The sequence below is a fragment of the Mustela nigripes genome, chromosome 1 (assembly GCF_022355385.1).
Source record: "Mustela nigripes isolate SB6536 chromosome 1, MUSNIG.SB6536, whole genome shotgun sequence".
NCBI classification, from domain to species: Eukaryota; Metazoa; Chordata; class Mammalia; order Carnivora; family Mustelidae; genus Mustela; species Mustela nigripes.
In genome coordinates, this window is record NC_081557.1 from 208,671,904 (window position 1) to 208,685,098 (window position 13,195).

At 44.5% G+C, this 13,195-nt stretch overlaps 1 protein-coding gene across 9 annotated transcripts in view; it reads right to left on the reverse strand.

The window, feature by feature from the left end:
• SLC2A9 (solute carrier family 2 member 9) overlaps positions 1–13,195 on the reverse strand; it is a 233,475-nt gene that overhangs the window by 47,897 nt on the left and 172,383 nt on the right. For 8 of the 9 annotated variants that reach the window (XM_059380875.1, XM_059380884.1, XM_059380851.1 and 5 more), the window contains one exon: positions 12,939–13,049. The exons of the other annotated variant lie outside the window; for it this stretch is intronic. In XM_059380875.1, coding sequence (XP_059236858.1) covers positions 12,939–13,049 — 111 coding nt within the window. The remainder of the gene's footprint in view (positions 1–12,938; positions 13,050–13,195) is intronic. 9 annotated transcript variants of the gene reach the window in all.

Consider the following 13,195-nt stretch of genomic DNA (forward strand, 5'->3'; position numbering starts at 1 on the left):
TCATTTGAAAGAGAGAGCACAATTGGGAAGAGGGGCAGAGGGCCAGAATCCTCTAGCAGCCCCCCAGCTGAGTATGGAGCCCAGCATGGGGCTCAATCCCAGGACCCTGAGATCATGACCTGAGCTGAAATCAAGAGTTGGATGCTTAACTGACTGAGCAACCCAGCTACCCCAGAATATGGGGTCAAGGGTTGGCCTGGGTCTATCCCAGTTCCTGCCCCTAAATGGCTGTGTGGCTTTGAGTCATTCAGGTGCCCTTCCATGTCTTCCTTGCTCTCTTCCAACTACGCTGGGTTGGGGTGGATGACACCCATCTGCCCAGTGCCTGTATGGGCCAGAGACTGTACTAAATATTTATCATGCATCCGTTTACTTAATCCCCACGGCAACTTTATTAAGGAGGACCAATTAGTTGTCTGATTTGATAGGTAAAGAAAATGAGTCACAGAGGTTTTGGGAATTTGTCTAAGGTCATGTGGCTGGTAGGAGGTGGAGTTGGGATCATCTACAAAGTCTTTTCTGGTTCCTGAGACATTAAAATTTTCTGAACTGGAAAGAGAGAAAGCCACCACTTTGTAATAGTCCCCTGTCCCACCCAGACTCATGGCACCTTATTCCTGACCATGTCCTCCCCTGAAGGATGGGAGCCTCATCTTGGTTTCTCAGAATCTAGAAGAGCACATATTGAGTGTTGAGCCAACATGTTGGTTGATATTGAGCCAATGAATGCTGACTGACTGGAGGGTTATCTTTGTGAGGTAGGTGTGAGAGTTCACACACTGCAAAGCAGGATGATGAAGATGGTATGGTCACTCAGTGGGAAGCCAGGCCCACTGAGACCCATGAAGGCAGCAAAGATCAGCAATTACTGAGAAAGTTCTAAAGAGAAAGATGGGCCAATATCTAAGTTATCTCTCCCCCTCAAACCCTCATGACTTGGGTCCCATCAAAGGGAAGGCCCAGATAGGGACTTTGGAGCAACAGCAACATGCACAGGGGCAACAGGTCCCTGGGTGGGGGTGTTGGAGTGGGGGATGGGGAAGGTCAGGGACACCCAGGATTAGAGGTTCTGGGGTTTGCCAAAAGTCACACAAAGCTACTAAGAGATAAGGAAGCAGAACACATGCTCTCACACACTGCAGGGATGGCTGAAGACGTATACACACTCTTGGATTCAGTCATTTGCCTTTGGATATTTATCCTAGGAAAACAGATATTTGGTGGAAGATTTATGGACAAAGATCTTCAAATGTAGGGTAATTTATACTAGTGAGGAAACAGAAACCATCCAGAAGTCCACCAATGATTGAATTTTTCAATAAATACTGGAATATCCAGATGACAATAACCTAGGAATTCACATATTTTAAAAGAATTTTATTATGAGTTCTGGGGAGTATATGTGCTATGATGAGTGTTGTAAAATGTGTAAGCCTGATGATTCACAGTCCTGTACCCCTGGGGAAAATCATGCATTATATGTTAATAAAAATAATTAAAAAAAAAAGAATTTTAAAGAACAGAAAAATCCTCAGGTTATGATTTTAAGGGAAAAGAGCAGGAACTAAAACTCTATCTCCCATATCCTCATGGACACAGTTTGGTAAATTATGATTCTGTTGAACTAACCTACCCTGGAAAAATGTATGCAAAAATAGCTTATAATGGCTTACTCTGTTTGGGGAAATATGTGACTATTCTTTTAGTTGTTATTTTTTGATCTTTTCCAAATTTTCCCCAATAAGCTTTGTTTTAATTAAAAAGAAAGTCTAAAGCATAGACTTAGGTAAAGCATTTGAGATGCAATTCCCTGAGTCAAAAATCATTAATCTTCTCCTGTCCCTGGGGGTTTCCAACACCCACACATGGAAAACTTCACTGTGTGAAATGTCTTTGCTACAGTCTCAGGATGGCACCATTCCCCACAGTGGAACTGGCACTCAAGACAAAGGTGGCTCACAGCTGGAATGTGTGGCAGCTTTGTCTCCTTGGGTTCCAGTGCCTGGTGACAGAGCACCAAAATGATGAGAGAAATTACCATGATGAGCATCATAGCCACTGTAAGACGCCAAGCACTTAAGTTGCCACCCTGAGATGAACACGTGCTGCATTGTTACATCAAGATTAACGTGTACTTGTTGCTGACTTTGGTGTTTTGAGTGTTTTTTCTTTTTTTCTTTTGGTTTGTTTTAGTTTCTTCAAAGGCACCACAACAATTCCAGTGTCAGCAAGTGTGTCCCAGATATAAACTTATTGACACCTACTGTCTTACACCATGAGGCCAACATCCAAGAGTTTTGGGGCTGGCATGGGGATCTGGCTATTTAGTTTCCCTAAAGTCTCCTGATGAATCAGTAGCTCAAGCCAAGACAGAGCTGGAAACACTGTCCCTGATTTGGGAACAGTCTCTGAAGATGTGTAGGAAGACATCAAAGAAAGAGCTGTGAGAAAGAAAGAGATGAAAACAACTCTGTCCATCCTAGTGGGAAATCCAATCAGTCCTCAGGGCTCCTTTCTTCATCTCTGCCTCTTTTAAATCGTTTTAAAGGGCAGCCTGTCCAAAGGGATTAGGGTAAACATGGTCTTTCCACTCAGCATTAAAATCATTAGTGAAAACATTAACTCAAGATGAACAGTGACCTCTGAAGGTTATGTGAGGTCAGCTGGAGATGGAGTATCAGACTCTAAGAAATCCTTTCTGGGGTCTCCTGGGCCACAGGGTTATTCAGCCAGTTGGCAGTCATGTACCCAGCACCTATTGCCCACCCCACAGTGCTAGGATTGCTGAAGGAATAATAGAGAGAAGGTCTTTTGTTGTTGTTAGTATTTAAAAATAAATTTTACTGACTTAGATTAAATTCTTGGGTAGATTCAATAAAATGTACTGATTTTAACTGTACAATTTGGTATGTTTGAACAAACTTATACACCCATAAATGCATAACCACATCAAGATACAGAACATTTCTATCACACCAAAGTTCCCTATGCCCCTCTCCCTAGCTGCAGGCAACCACTGATGTGCTTTCCATTACTCTAGATTAGATTAGGCTCGATTAGGTTAGAATTCTATATTGGTGATTGCTATACTTTTTTTTTTAAATAAAATTTATTTATCTATTTGAAAGAGAGGGAGAGAGCGAGAGAGAGAGCGAGAGCAAGTGAGCAAGTACATATATGGGCAGAGGGAGAGGGAGAGAGAATCCTAAGCAGACTCCATGCTGAGTGTGGAGCACCACTCACATGGAGCACCACTCACTCAGGACTCAATCCCACAACCCTGAGATCATGACCTGGGATCAGGACCTGAGTCAAAATGAAGAGTCAGACATCTCACCAACTGCACCACCCAGGGACCGTGGTGATTGCTACACTTTTGAGATTCATCCCTGTTGTATACACCATTCTTTGTTAGTGCTGAGTAGTATTCCACTGAATGGATATACCACATTGTGTTTCTCCATTCACTAGTTGATGGACGTCTGGCCTCTTTCAGTTTGAGCTCTTATGACTAAAGCTGTTGTAAACATTGGGGTCCAAGTCTCTTTGTGTAGTTATATGTTTTGCTTTCTCTTGAGTAAATACTGATGAGAAGAATGTGTGGATTGTATGGATAAAATTTTCTATAAGAAACTGCCAAACTGTTTTCCAAAGGGTTGTACCATTTCAGATTCCCACCAGCCATGTATAAAAGTTCCAGTGGCTCCACATTTTCATCAACACTGGGTATTATTAGCTATTTTGGTTTTAATCATCCTTAAGGTGAACAGTTGTATCTCACTGAGGGTTTTAGTTTTCTTTCTTTATTTATTTTTAAATTTTTTTATTTTTTTTTTAAAGAATGAGCAGGAGGAAGAGCAGAGGGAGAGGGAGAAGCAGACTTTCCGCTGAGCAGGGAGCCAGACATGGGGCTCAATTCCAGGGCCCTGAGATCATGACCTGAGCCAAAGTCAGAGGCTTAATAGACTGAGCCACCCAGGTGCCCTGAGGGTTTTAGTTTTAATTTCCTTGCTGCCTTATGGTGTCGAGACAGCATCACCTGTTTAATGATGCTTCTGATACCTTCTTTTGTACCGTGTCTGCCCAAGTCTTTTGTTCATTTTTCTAAGTGGGCTCCTGGTCCTGTTTCTGTTGTATTCTAAGAGTCCTTAATATCTCCAGGATTCAAGCTTGTGTTAAGCTGGGTACTTTGTGGATTATCCAGTCTGGCCTGCCTTTCCATTTCCTTCACAAGCTCTTCTATGTAGCCACAGTTTTTAATTTTGATGAAATCCAATTAATCAATTTTTTAAAAAGGGTCCATTCTTTTTCTGTCCCATCTAAGAAATCTCTGCATACCCCAGGGTTGCAAAGACTTCCTCCTATGTTCCCTTCTAGAAGTTTTATAATTTTATCTTCTATGGTTCAGTCCATGGTCCATTTTGAGTTAATTGGTATGTGGCATGAGGTAAGGGTTCTTTTGTTTTTTTTCCATGTGAGTATGAAGTTTTTATGGTACTTATGGTAAGACTAAGTTTCCCCATTGAATTTCTTTGGCATCTTTTGTATTTCTGGATTCGATTCTGTTCTGTTGGTCTGCACAGCAGTCCTTATGCCAACACAATGCTATCTTGATTACTATTCAGTGAACATTCTATAGCACTTACTATGTACCAGGTATGGTTCTAGAAGCTGTACATATAATAACACTTTAACCTCATAACGCCTCTATGAGTATGTAGCAGCTCAGAGAGTTTAACAGCCTGCCCAAGGTCACACAGTGGCAGGGCCAGATGCTCTTAACTCCCGCCCTATACTGCCGTTCCTCACTGGCACATAAAGACATTGCAAAAAGATAAATGCAGTCTCCCATGGCCTTCCTTCTTCATATGAGGCTCTGGCATAGGGACAGTGAGATGGAGGAGACAGGAGTCCTTGCCCTTGGTGAATCTAATGGTTTGAATTGTCCTCCCCCCCAAAAAGATATGTTGAAGTCCTGACCACTGCTACCTTAGAATGTGACTTTATTTAGCAATAGGGTCTTTACAGAGGTACTCAAATTTAGTGAGGACATTAGGATGGGCCCTAATCCCATGGGACTGGTGCCCTTATAAAAAGAAGAAATTTGGATACAGACAGGCACACAGGGGGAATGCCATGTGAGGATGAAGGCAGGGGTCAGGGTGGTGGTCTCCAAGCTGAGGAACACCACAGATCACCAGCCAAGCACCAGATGCTCCAGGAGAGATCTGGAACAGATTCTCTCTCACAGCCTCAGGAGGAATCTGCCCTCTGATGCCTGGATCTCAGACTTTTGGCCTCCAGAATGGTGAGACAATAAATATCTGTTGTCTGCACCCCTCTGTCTGGGGTACTTTGGTTTGCAGCTTTGGCAAACCAACATGGGGAGGTCATGTCCAATGCAGAGCAGAGCTTGGCATGTTGTTTAATGATGAAACACATGAAGAAAGATGGAAAGGATGAAGGGAAGGAAAATTGGATCTAAAATGTCATTTATTTCAGGAGTGACTCAAAGCTGACTTAATGTGCATTTATAGTATTTATAGACATTACTTTGTATGAATTTTATAGGCCAATCTCTGTCTCTATTGTAATTCTTTGCATACATCTCAGTATAAAGTGTGTGAAATAACTACTCTGTGCTTGGCAGAATTCCTGATATCTGGGGGACTGCAGAGCCCTCTAACAGTTTATTCCTCAACAAGATCCTAAGGGATGCCCTGTTCTTCCTGCCCCATTCCAGGGGGTCCTTTCCCTTTCTGTTCTTCCCATAAAGTCAGCCTCTACATGGCTTGATGTGCTCCTTATGAGAACAGGGCTGGCTGTTGGGCTCCAGAAGGAGGAAAGGCTGTTGGTGGGGGCTTGGAAGCCCTCAGAACATGCCACCTGGCCGCTCCCAGGCAAGGGGTGAGGATCCCAGAACAGGCAGAGCACTCTGTCCTGGTTTCAGATGCACCTTTCCTGGGTCTTATTCAAACAGCTGTGTACTGGGTGCTTGTGATGGGTTGGCACTTAGCCTAGAGGCACAACATAAAGACCAGGGACTGAAGGGGTATAGGGTGACAACTACCACAGCCATTTCTTGAAACCTACTGTGCCTCTCCCACATACACACACACAACACTGGGGAACAATGTCTCCTAAACTGGGGCCTGAACCCAAGTATCCCAAATGGCTGTCCTCGATTATAACGATTTGGGGGTGGTGGGGTCTCTGAGGAGCCCTTGCCACACCAGCCATTCTTGAGTCTTCAGGCAGAAGTCTTCCATGCACAGTGCCTGGAGAGACAAATCTGACTTGTCTATGCCTTCCTGGATGAGACTAATTGAAAAGCAAAGGAGGAGTGCCTGGAACACCAGGCCTCCTTTGAAGTTTCTTGGCAGAAAGTGGCCAGATTCTTATGCTGCTCAAGGTTCATGTAGGGAGTCAATGATGGAGTTTTGAAGGAAGACAGGCACCTGTGGTGGTCACGTACTTCATGGACTCCTTGCCTCCTTGCCCTTATCACACACTGCCCTGTATATTACTGTCCTAACCATGAAGGTTACACTTTCCTCCTGGCTTTGTGCTTACGCCTGATGTATTGATACCATCCCAATAACAGTGGAGACAAAGCTTGGCTTAAGGCCTTTCACCGCTAGAGCACCTCGTTCCCAGGCCTCTCCTTTCTCTTACTCAGGTGTCTGGAGTCAACTTTTCATTTGCTGTCTCAGGGTTTGTGGGCCACACCCAACAGAAAGGAACGGGAATGGTTTCTTCACTGCGGACTCGGCGCTCTCGGCAGAGAAGAGAAAGCAAAGGCAGGCTGCGTGAGAAGGAATGTCAAGTTTCAGTATCGCTAGTACTTCTGTTTTAAGTCTGCAAGTGTTAATTTTTGCTTTCACAAATCTCTGTCTGGAAAAAAAAAAATCTCTGAAAAACAGAGACCTTGGAAAGCTGTGGGTATATGCAAGTTAATGGAGTTTTAAGGTCTGTTCGGAAGATAGGGTCCCAGAAATAATTTTGTACTTGGAACAGGCTGATTAAATTGAAAGCTAAAAATAATCCATTGAAACAAACTTTGTTCAGAAATTTCTATTTAACAGATGAATGTGTGAGGGGCGCCTGGGTTGCTCAGTTGGTAGGGCATGAGACACCTGATTTCAGGGTCGTGAGCTGCCCATGTTAGGCACAATGCCTACTTAAAAAAAAAAAAAAAAAAAAAAAAAAAAAAGATAAATGTGTGAGATCTGTGATATCTGTTTGGGTCAAAGTCGTAAGAACTGAAAAAACTACTTTTTAAATGATAATCTTTCCAGGGTGGCCCACAATTCTTAAGTATATTAAATTTAAATGGTCATGAGATATTTTAACTGAAGTGCATAGTCAGATATGTATAGGGACCAAATGGAATAAAAGGAAAGCCTGGCACTAGACTAGGCTTTTCCAAGTTCTCAAGTCTTGGGAAAAGATTTTCCTTCGGTCAAAGCTCTAACTTCTACGGCTTCTAAGGGAAATACAATACCCCTCCCTTCTCGAAAAAGGAAAAGGTAGTTGGTTCTTAAAAGGTTTATGATCATTGGGGTGCCTGGGTGGTTCAGTCGGTTAAGCATCTGCCTTCGGCTCAGGTCATGATCTCAGGGTCCTGAGATGGAGCTCCACATCAGGCTCCCTGCTCAGCAGGGAGTCTGCTTCTTCCTCTCCTGTCCCTCCCCCTGCTTTCTCTCTCTCTCAAATGAATAAATAAAATCTTTTAAAAAAAGATGTTTATGATCATAAATTTAAACACATCTCCAAAGGCAAAGGAAACAAAACCAAAATTGAACTTTTGGGACTTCATCAAGATCAAAAGCTTCTGCACAGCAAAGGAAACAGTCAACAAAACAAAGAGGTAACCCATGGAATGGGAGAAGATGTTTGCAAATGACAGTACAGACAAAGGGCTGATATCCAGTCTATAATGGGCTCAAACTCAACTCCCAAAAACAGATAATCATGTCAAAAAAAGGGCAGAAGACATGAACAGACACTTCTCCCATGAAGACATATAAATGACTAGCAGACACATGAAAAAATGTTCATCATCATTAGCAATCAGGGAAATTCAAATTAAAACCACGTTGAGATACCACCTTACACCAGTTAGAATTGCAAAGATCAACAAGGCAGAAAACAACAAGTGTTGGAAAGGATATGGAGAAAGGGGAACCCTCTTAAACCATTGGTGGGAATGCAAGTTGCAAAGTGCGGCCACTTTGGAAAACAGTGTGGAGATTCCTCAAAAAGTTAGAAAAAGAGCTACCCTATGACTTGGCAATTATACTAATGGGTATTTACCTCGAAGATACAGATGTAGTGAGAAGAAGGGGCATGTGCAACCCAATGTTCATAGCAACAATGGCCACAATTGCCAAACTGTAGAAAGAGCCGAGATGCCCTTTAACAGACGAATGGATAAAGAAGATATGGTCCATATATACAATAGAATATTATTCAGCCATCAGATAGGATGAATACCCAGCTTTTGCATCAACATGGATGGTACTGGAGGAGATTATGCTGAGTGAAATAAGTCAAGCAGAGAAAGTCAATTATCGTATGGTTTCACTTATTTGTGGAACATAAGGAATAACATGGAGGACATTAGGAGAAGGAAAGGGAAAGTGAATTGGGGGAAATCAGAGGGGGGACATGAACCATGAGAGACTGTTGACTCTGAGAAACAAACTGAGGGTTCTGGAGGCGAGGGGAGTAGGGGGATGGGTGAACCTGGTGGTGGGTATTAAGGAGGGCACGTATTGCATGGAGCACTGGGTGTGGTGTATAAAGAATGAATCTTGGAATGCTGCATCAGAAACTAATGATGTATTTTATGGTCACTAACATAACACAAAATAAATTAAAAAATAAAAAATAAACTGTTCTCAATTTGGGGCAAGTGGGAAAAAGGCTCTTAAAGAAAAGGAGTTGAGGAAGAACCACAGAGTGGCCAGCTGACTGAGAAATCAGTGCTCCACCATCAGGAGCAAGGAGCCGAGACAGCCTGGGGGCCAGGTGAGTTTGGGGGCGCAGCTGGTACTTGGAGCTAACATGAAGGAACAAAGTCTCCACCAGAACCCCCAAGAGCTGTGTCTTCCCTTCCCTTAGATGGGCAGAGCTGGTGGGACCAGCCCAGATGCCAGGAAGCCAAAGCCAAAGGAAGCCTAACAGAGAGATGGGTAGGGAATCAGAAGACATTTGGTGAGAAATACAGCATTGGGAGCATGTTCTGGGAGCCAGAGGGTGGGCTGCAGGGAATGAACTTGCTCGCAGCTATGTCCTTGGCCAAACTCAGAAACAGAACCACTGGATAAAAAGATATCATCACTTGGGAGTGGGTCGGAGCAGGGACTGCAGGGAAACGGGCTTCCAGGGCAGAACTGCCTATCTGCTTGGGGTGGTCCTCTCTGCTCCTCCAGTGAGGAAGAGCCCTCAGAACCAGGGGAGCCCCCGTGTCCACATGCATGCTGGCGGCTACTTGCCCCCATCCCCTGGGAGTTTGGGGGCAGAAGGAGAAATCTGGTTCCTCTTTTGCTTCACGTGGCCCTTCCCCTCTGCCAAGTGCCTGTAAGTTGCATTAGATAAACAGGGCTGACTCTAACATTTTAGTGGAGATGGGGCTTGTTTCCTCCCGTCATTCTGTGGCTCACAGAAGTGCCGCAGAACTGTGATTTATCAAGAGGAAATGTTGTCTGTAAAGGAGAATGAGCTGAACTTAGTCGTTTGGAAGCCAGGTTTAGAGCACCCTTGTTCTGATATTTCCCTGGGAAAGTGAGCCTCTTTACAAGTCGCCCTGCTCTGCCCTCTCCACCTCTGCTCACATCTGTCTTTGCAGAGGCCAGAGGGATCCTTCTAAAATGCACTGTGGTGCTCTGCTTTCTGCACCCCGGGGGCGTCCCTCCAGCACTTGACCTCCCTCAATCTTACAGACCTGCTCCTGCTTGGGTGCCTCTCCGGGTCACTGCTCTGCCCTGCTCTGTGTCTTGGAGGAGGGCCACATCCACAGATCAACGGCCCCCTTGCCTTCTGCATCCCCTGGTGTCAGCAGCCTGGGCACTGGTAAGAAATGAGGAGGGAAAGAAGAGAACGAGACCAGGGTGTTGGTTCCTGGCTCCCTCTCTCCAGGCACATTTTGGCTGGTTGTGTCTCTCTCCACTGAAGGTCACTGCTCCTGATTGGTGCCCTGCCCACCCTACAGACCTACGCACCCCTGAGTTAATCTGTCCTCCAACCTGGATATCTGGGTGACAGATCCCTTATCCCTTGAGCCTAATCACAATCTAATACAGCAACGGCCCCCATCTTCCCCTTCAACTGGCACCAGCGTTCCTCACTACATCCTTCCCTACCTAGACCACCACAGTTTGACCTACTCATGTTGCCATTCATTATCTGTCCCTGGCTAGGAGCTCACCTTCTCCATGGTGAGGGTCTTCGTCTCTTCCATCCATGCATGCACCCCACACAGCTAGATTTACACTTGGCACAGAGCAGGGACCCAACCAGCATTTGCTGAGCGTTGAAGGAATAAACAGTCTGGCCCCAGTGTAAGGCATTTTCAGCGTTTTCCATAGCATATGTTTGGTTCTCTTCTGGAATATTCATAACCAGTAAAGGCTGTATTTGTTTGTTAGGGCTGCCATAAAAAGGACCACAAATAGCTTAAATAACAGACATTTCTTCTCTCATAGTTCTGCAGGCTGGGAGTCCAGGATCAAGGTGCCAGCAGAGCCGTGCTCCTGCTGAAGGTGCAGAGAAGGATCTGTTCTAGGCTTTTCTCCTGAGTTCTGGTAGTTCCTTGGCTTTTTCAGCAGGCCTTCAAAATTTACATGGCGTTCTCTCTGTATGCATGTTTGTGTCCAAATTTCTGCCCCCACTTTATTTTTTTTTAATGTGTAAAAAAGATTTTATTTATTTGAGAGAGAGTGAGAACAGGCAAGGGGAGTGGGAGAGGGAGAAGCAGACTCCCCAATGTGGGGCTTGATCCCAGGGCCCTGGGATCATGACCTGAGCCAAAGGCAGACACTTAACTGACTGAACCACCCAGGTGCCCCCAAATTCTGCTTCCTTTAATAAGGATGACAATCATATTGGATTAGAGGTCCCCCCTATTTCAGATTGATCTTATCTTAGCAATAACTATGTTCTGAGGTACTGGGAGTTAGAACTTCAACATATAAATGTTGTTTATTATATAAGGATTAACAACTCAACCCATAATAATAATTAACATTTACCGAATACGTGCTTTATGCCAAGTGCTGTGAATTACTGTATAATTCTCATGATGAGACCTGTTGAGGTATAGACTTGTATTACTCCCACTTTCCCTTAGGGAACACAGGGGCTCAGGGCGGTTCAGTAACCAGCCCGAGGTCACCCAGCTAGTAAGCTGAGGGCCATGAGACCACAGAGCCCAACACCCCACCATCCTGCTCTGTTGCCTGGACCCACTTTCTCATCCAGCAACACCAGACCCAGGGGCAAAGACCAGCATGCTCTTCTGTACATATGTTACACTTCAACAAAACATTGCTTAGACAAGAAAAAGGAAAAGTTAAATGGAAAGCAAGTCTGGCACAAGGTCATGCGAACAAAAGCAGGGTGACTATGGCGTAAGAACAGAACACACCAAGCACAGAAAAGCCAAGGGGAGATTTTCCCAAAGGTACATATGCTTCTTCTTCGGTTCTTCCTGCTTTTCTGAATTTTACACATATACCCTAATGAGCTCATGATGATTCCCTACAACAAAAAATACTTTACTGACCCCCTCCCCGCAAACCCTATTGTTTCCCACGATTTCCATTCCAGACTGACTGTGCGTTTCTGTGGATTAACGTAAGCATGCATAGCCACAACGGGGGTGGGGGGGGCAATAACTCAAAATGAGAATTTTTTGAAACTCCCAGATTGTGAAACAGTGAGATATTTTTCTCTAACAAAAAGACCGTGAATGAAAGGAGACGAACTTCAGTCCTCAACACTTGATCGACACCCATCTTTAGAAGCATCTTGTTAGAATGACCCATTATGAGCAAGGAGCAAAACAAAGCATTCTGTCACAAGCGACGAGTCAGAAATGCCACTGGAAGCCTCCGCCTGTCTGCACGGCCTCAGTCCTGCCAGAAGAAGTCAGCGTGAGAGTGGAAATAAATGAGCAACTCCGTGCAGGTCAGAGAACCTCCCTCTGATTCTACCCTCCATTCTGTCCTTTGGAAAGGAGCCCTGTCGTAGACAGTGCTCCTAAAACGGGAAGCACAGACCACACATCTATAAGGTAGAAGAGAACCAGACATCTACAAGGGGAAACGGAAGCTCAGAGAGGTTGAGAGCATTATCCAGCATCACACAGCCAAGAAATTTCAGAGCCAGGATTCAAATCTAATCTAGTCTGATGGCCCCAAGCTGTGCAATTTCTGCAAAATTCTGAAGTCTCCCAACTCCCTCCCTGTGGTATGTTTACTGTGAATCTTAGAGACTGAGAAAGAAGGATGAGCTCTGTGTCTTCCTTTGGACACTTTTGCTTATTATTAAAGCCAACCCCTGTTATACCAGTCGGCTGGAATGTCCTCTCTCCTTTCTTCTGACTGCAAACTCCTACATCTTTAGGGAAGAAAGGTGACAGCTAATGTGGAAATGTTTTTAAAGTCATGGCAATGGACCTTAGGCTCACAGGGACACTGATTTGGGACCCCAGGGTGAGAGTTGAGAGAAGGGAACTCTTCATTAAAAGACAATAGGTAGGAGAGCAAAATATAGATAATATTCTCTAGATGGGTGAACACCCTAAAATTCAGACACTTTTGGAGTGACAAAGGACATGCTCCTTTAAAGACAAGCACATTTGTTGCCTGGGAGGCCCCATGACGCTGTTCGCCCACTATGGTGTTCTCAGGAATAGCTCTCAGTTCACTTACAGAGAAGATGGCGGCCAAAGTCTCGATTCCACCAGTGCTCAAGGTAATGTATGGGATCTTTTCTGGTGGGATCCCAGCTTTTCCAAAGATGCTATTGGTGTAGAACCAAATCTATAATGCCGGAAACAAAACAAAACAAACAAACAAACAAACAAAAACAAAGGAGTGTCAGTAAAAGGCATCTATTTCCCCAATTGAATTCAGGTGCAAGGTGGTCTCTGCGATTTGCTGTTACACCCAGCATGGGGCTGAGTGGT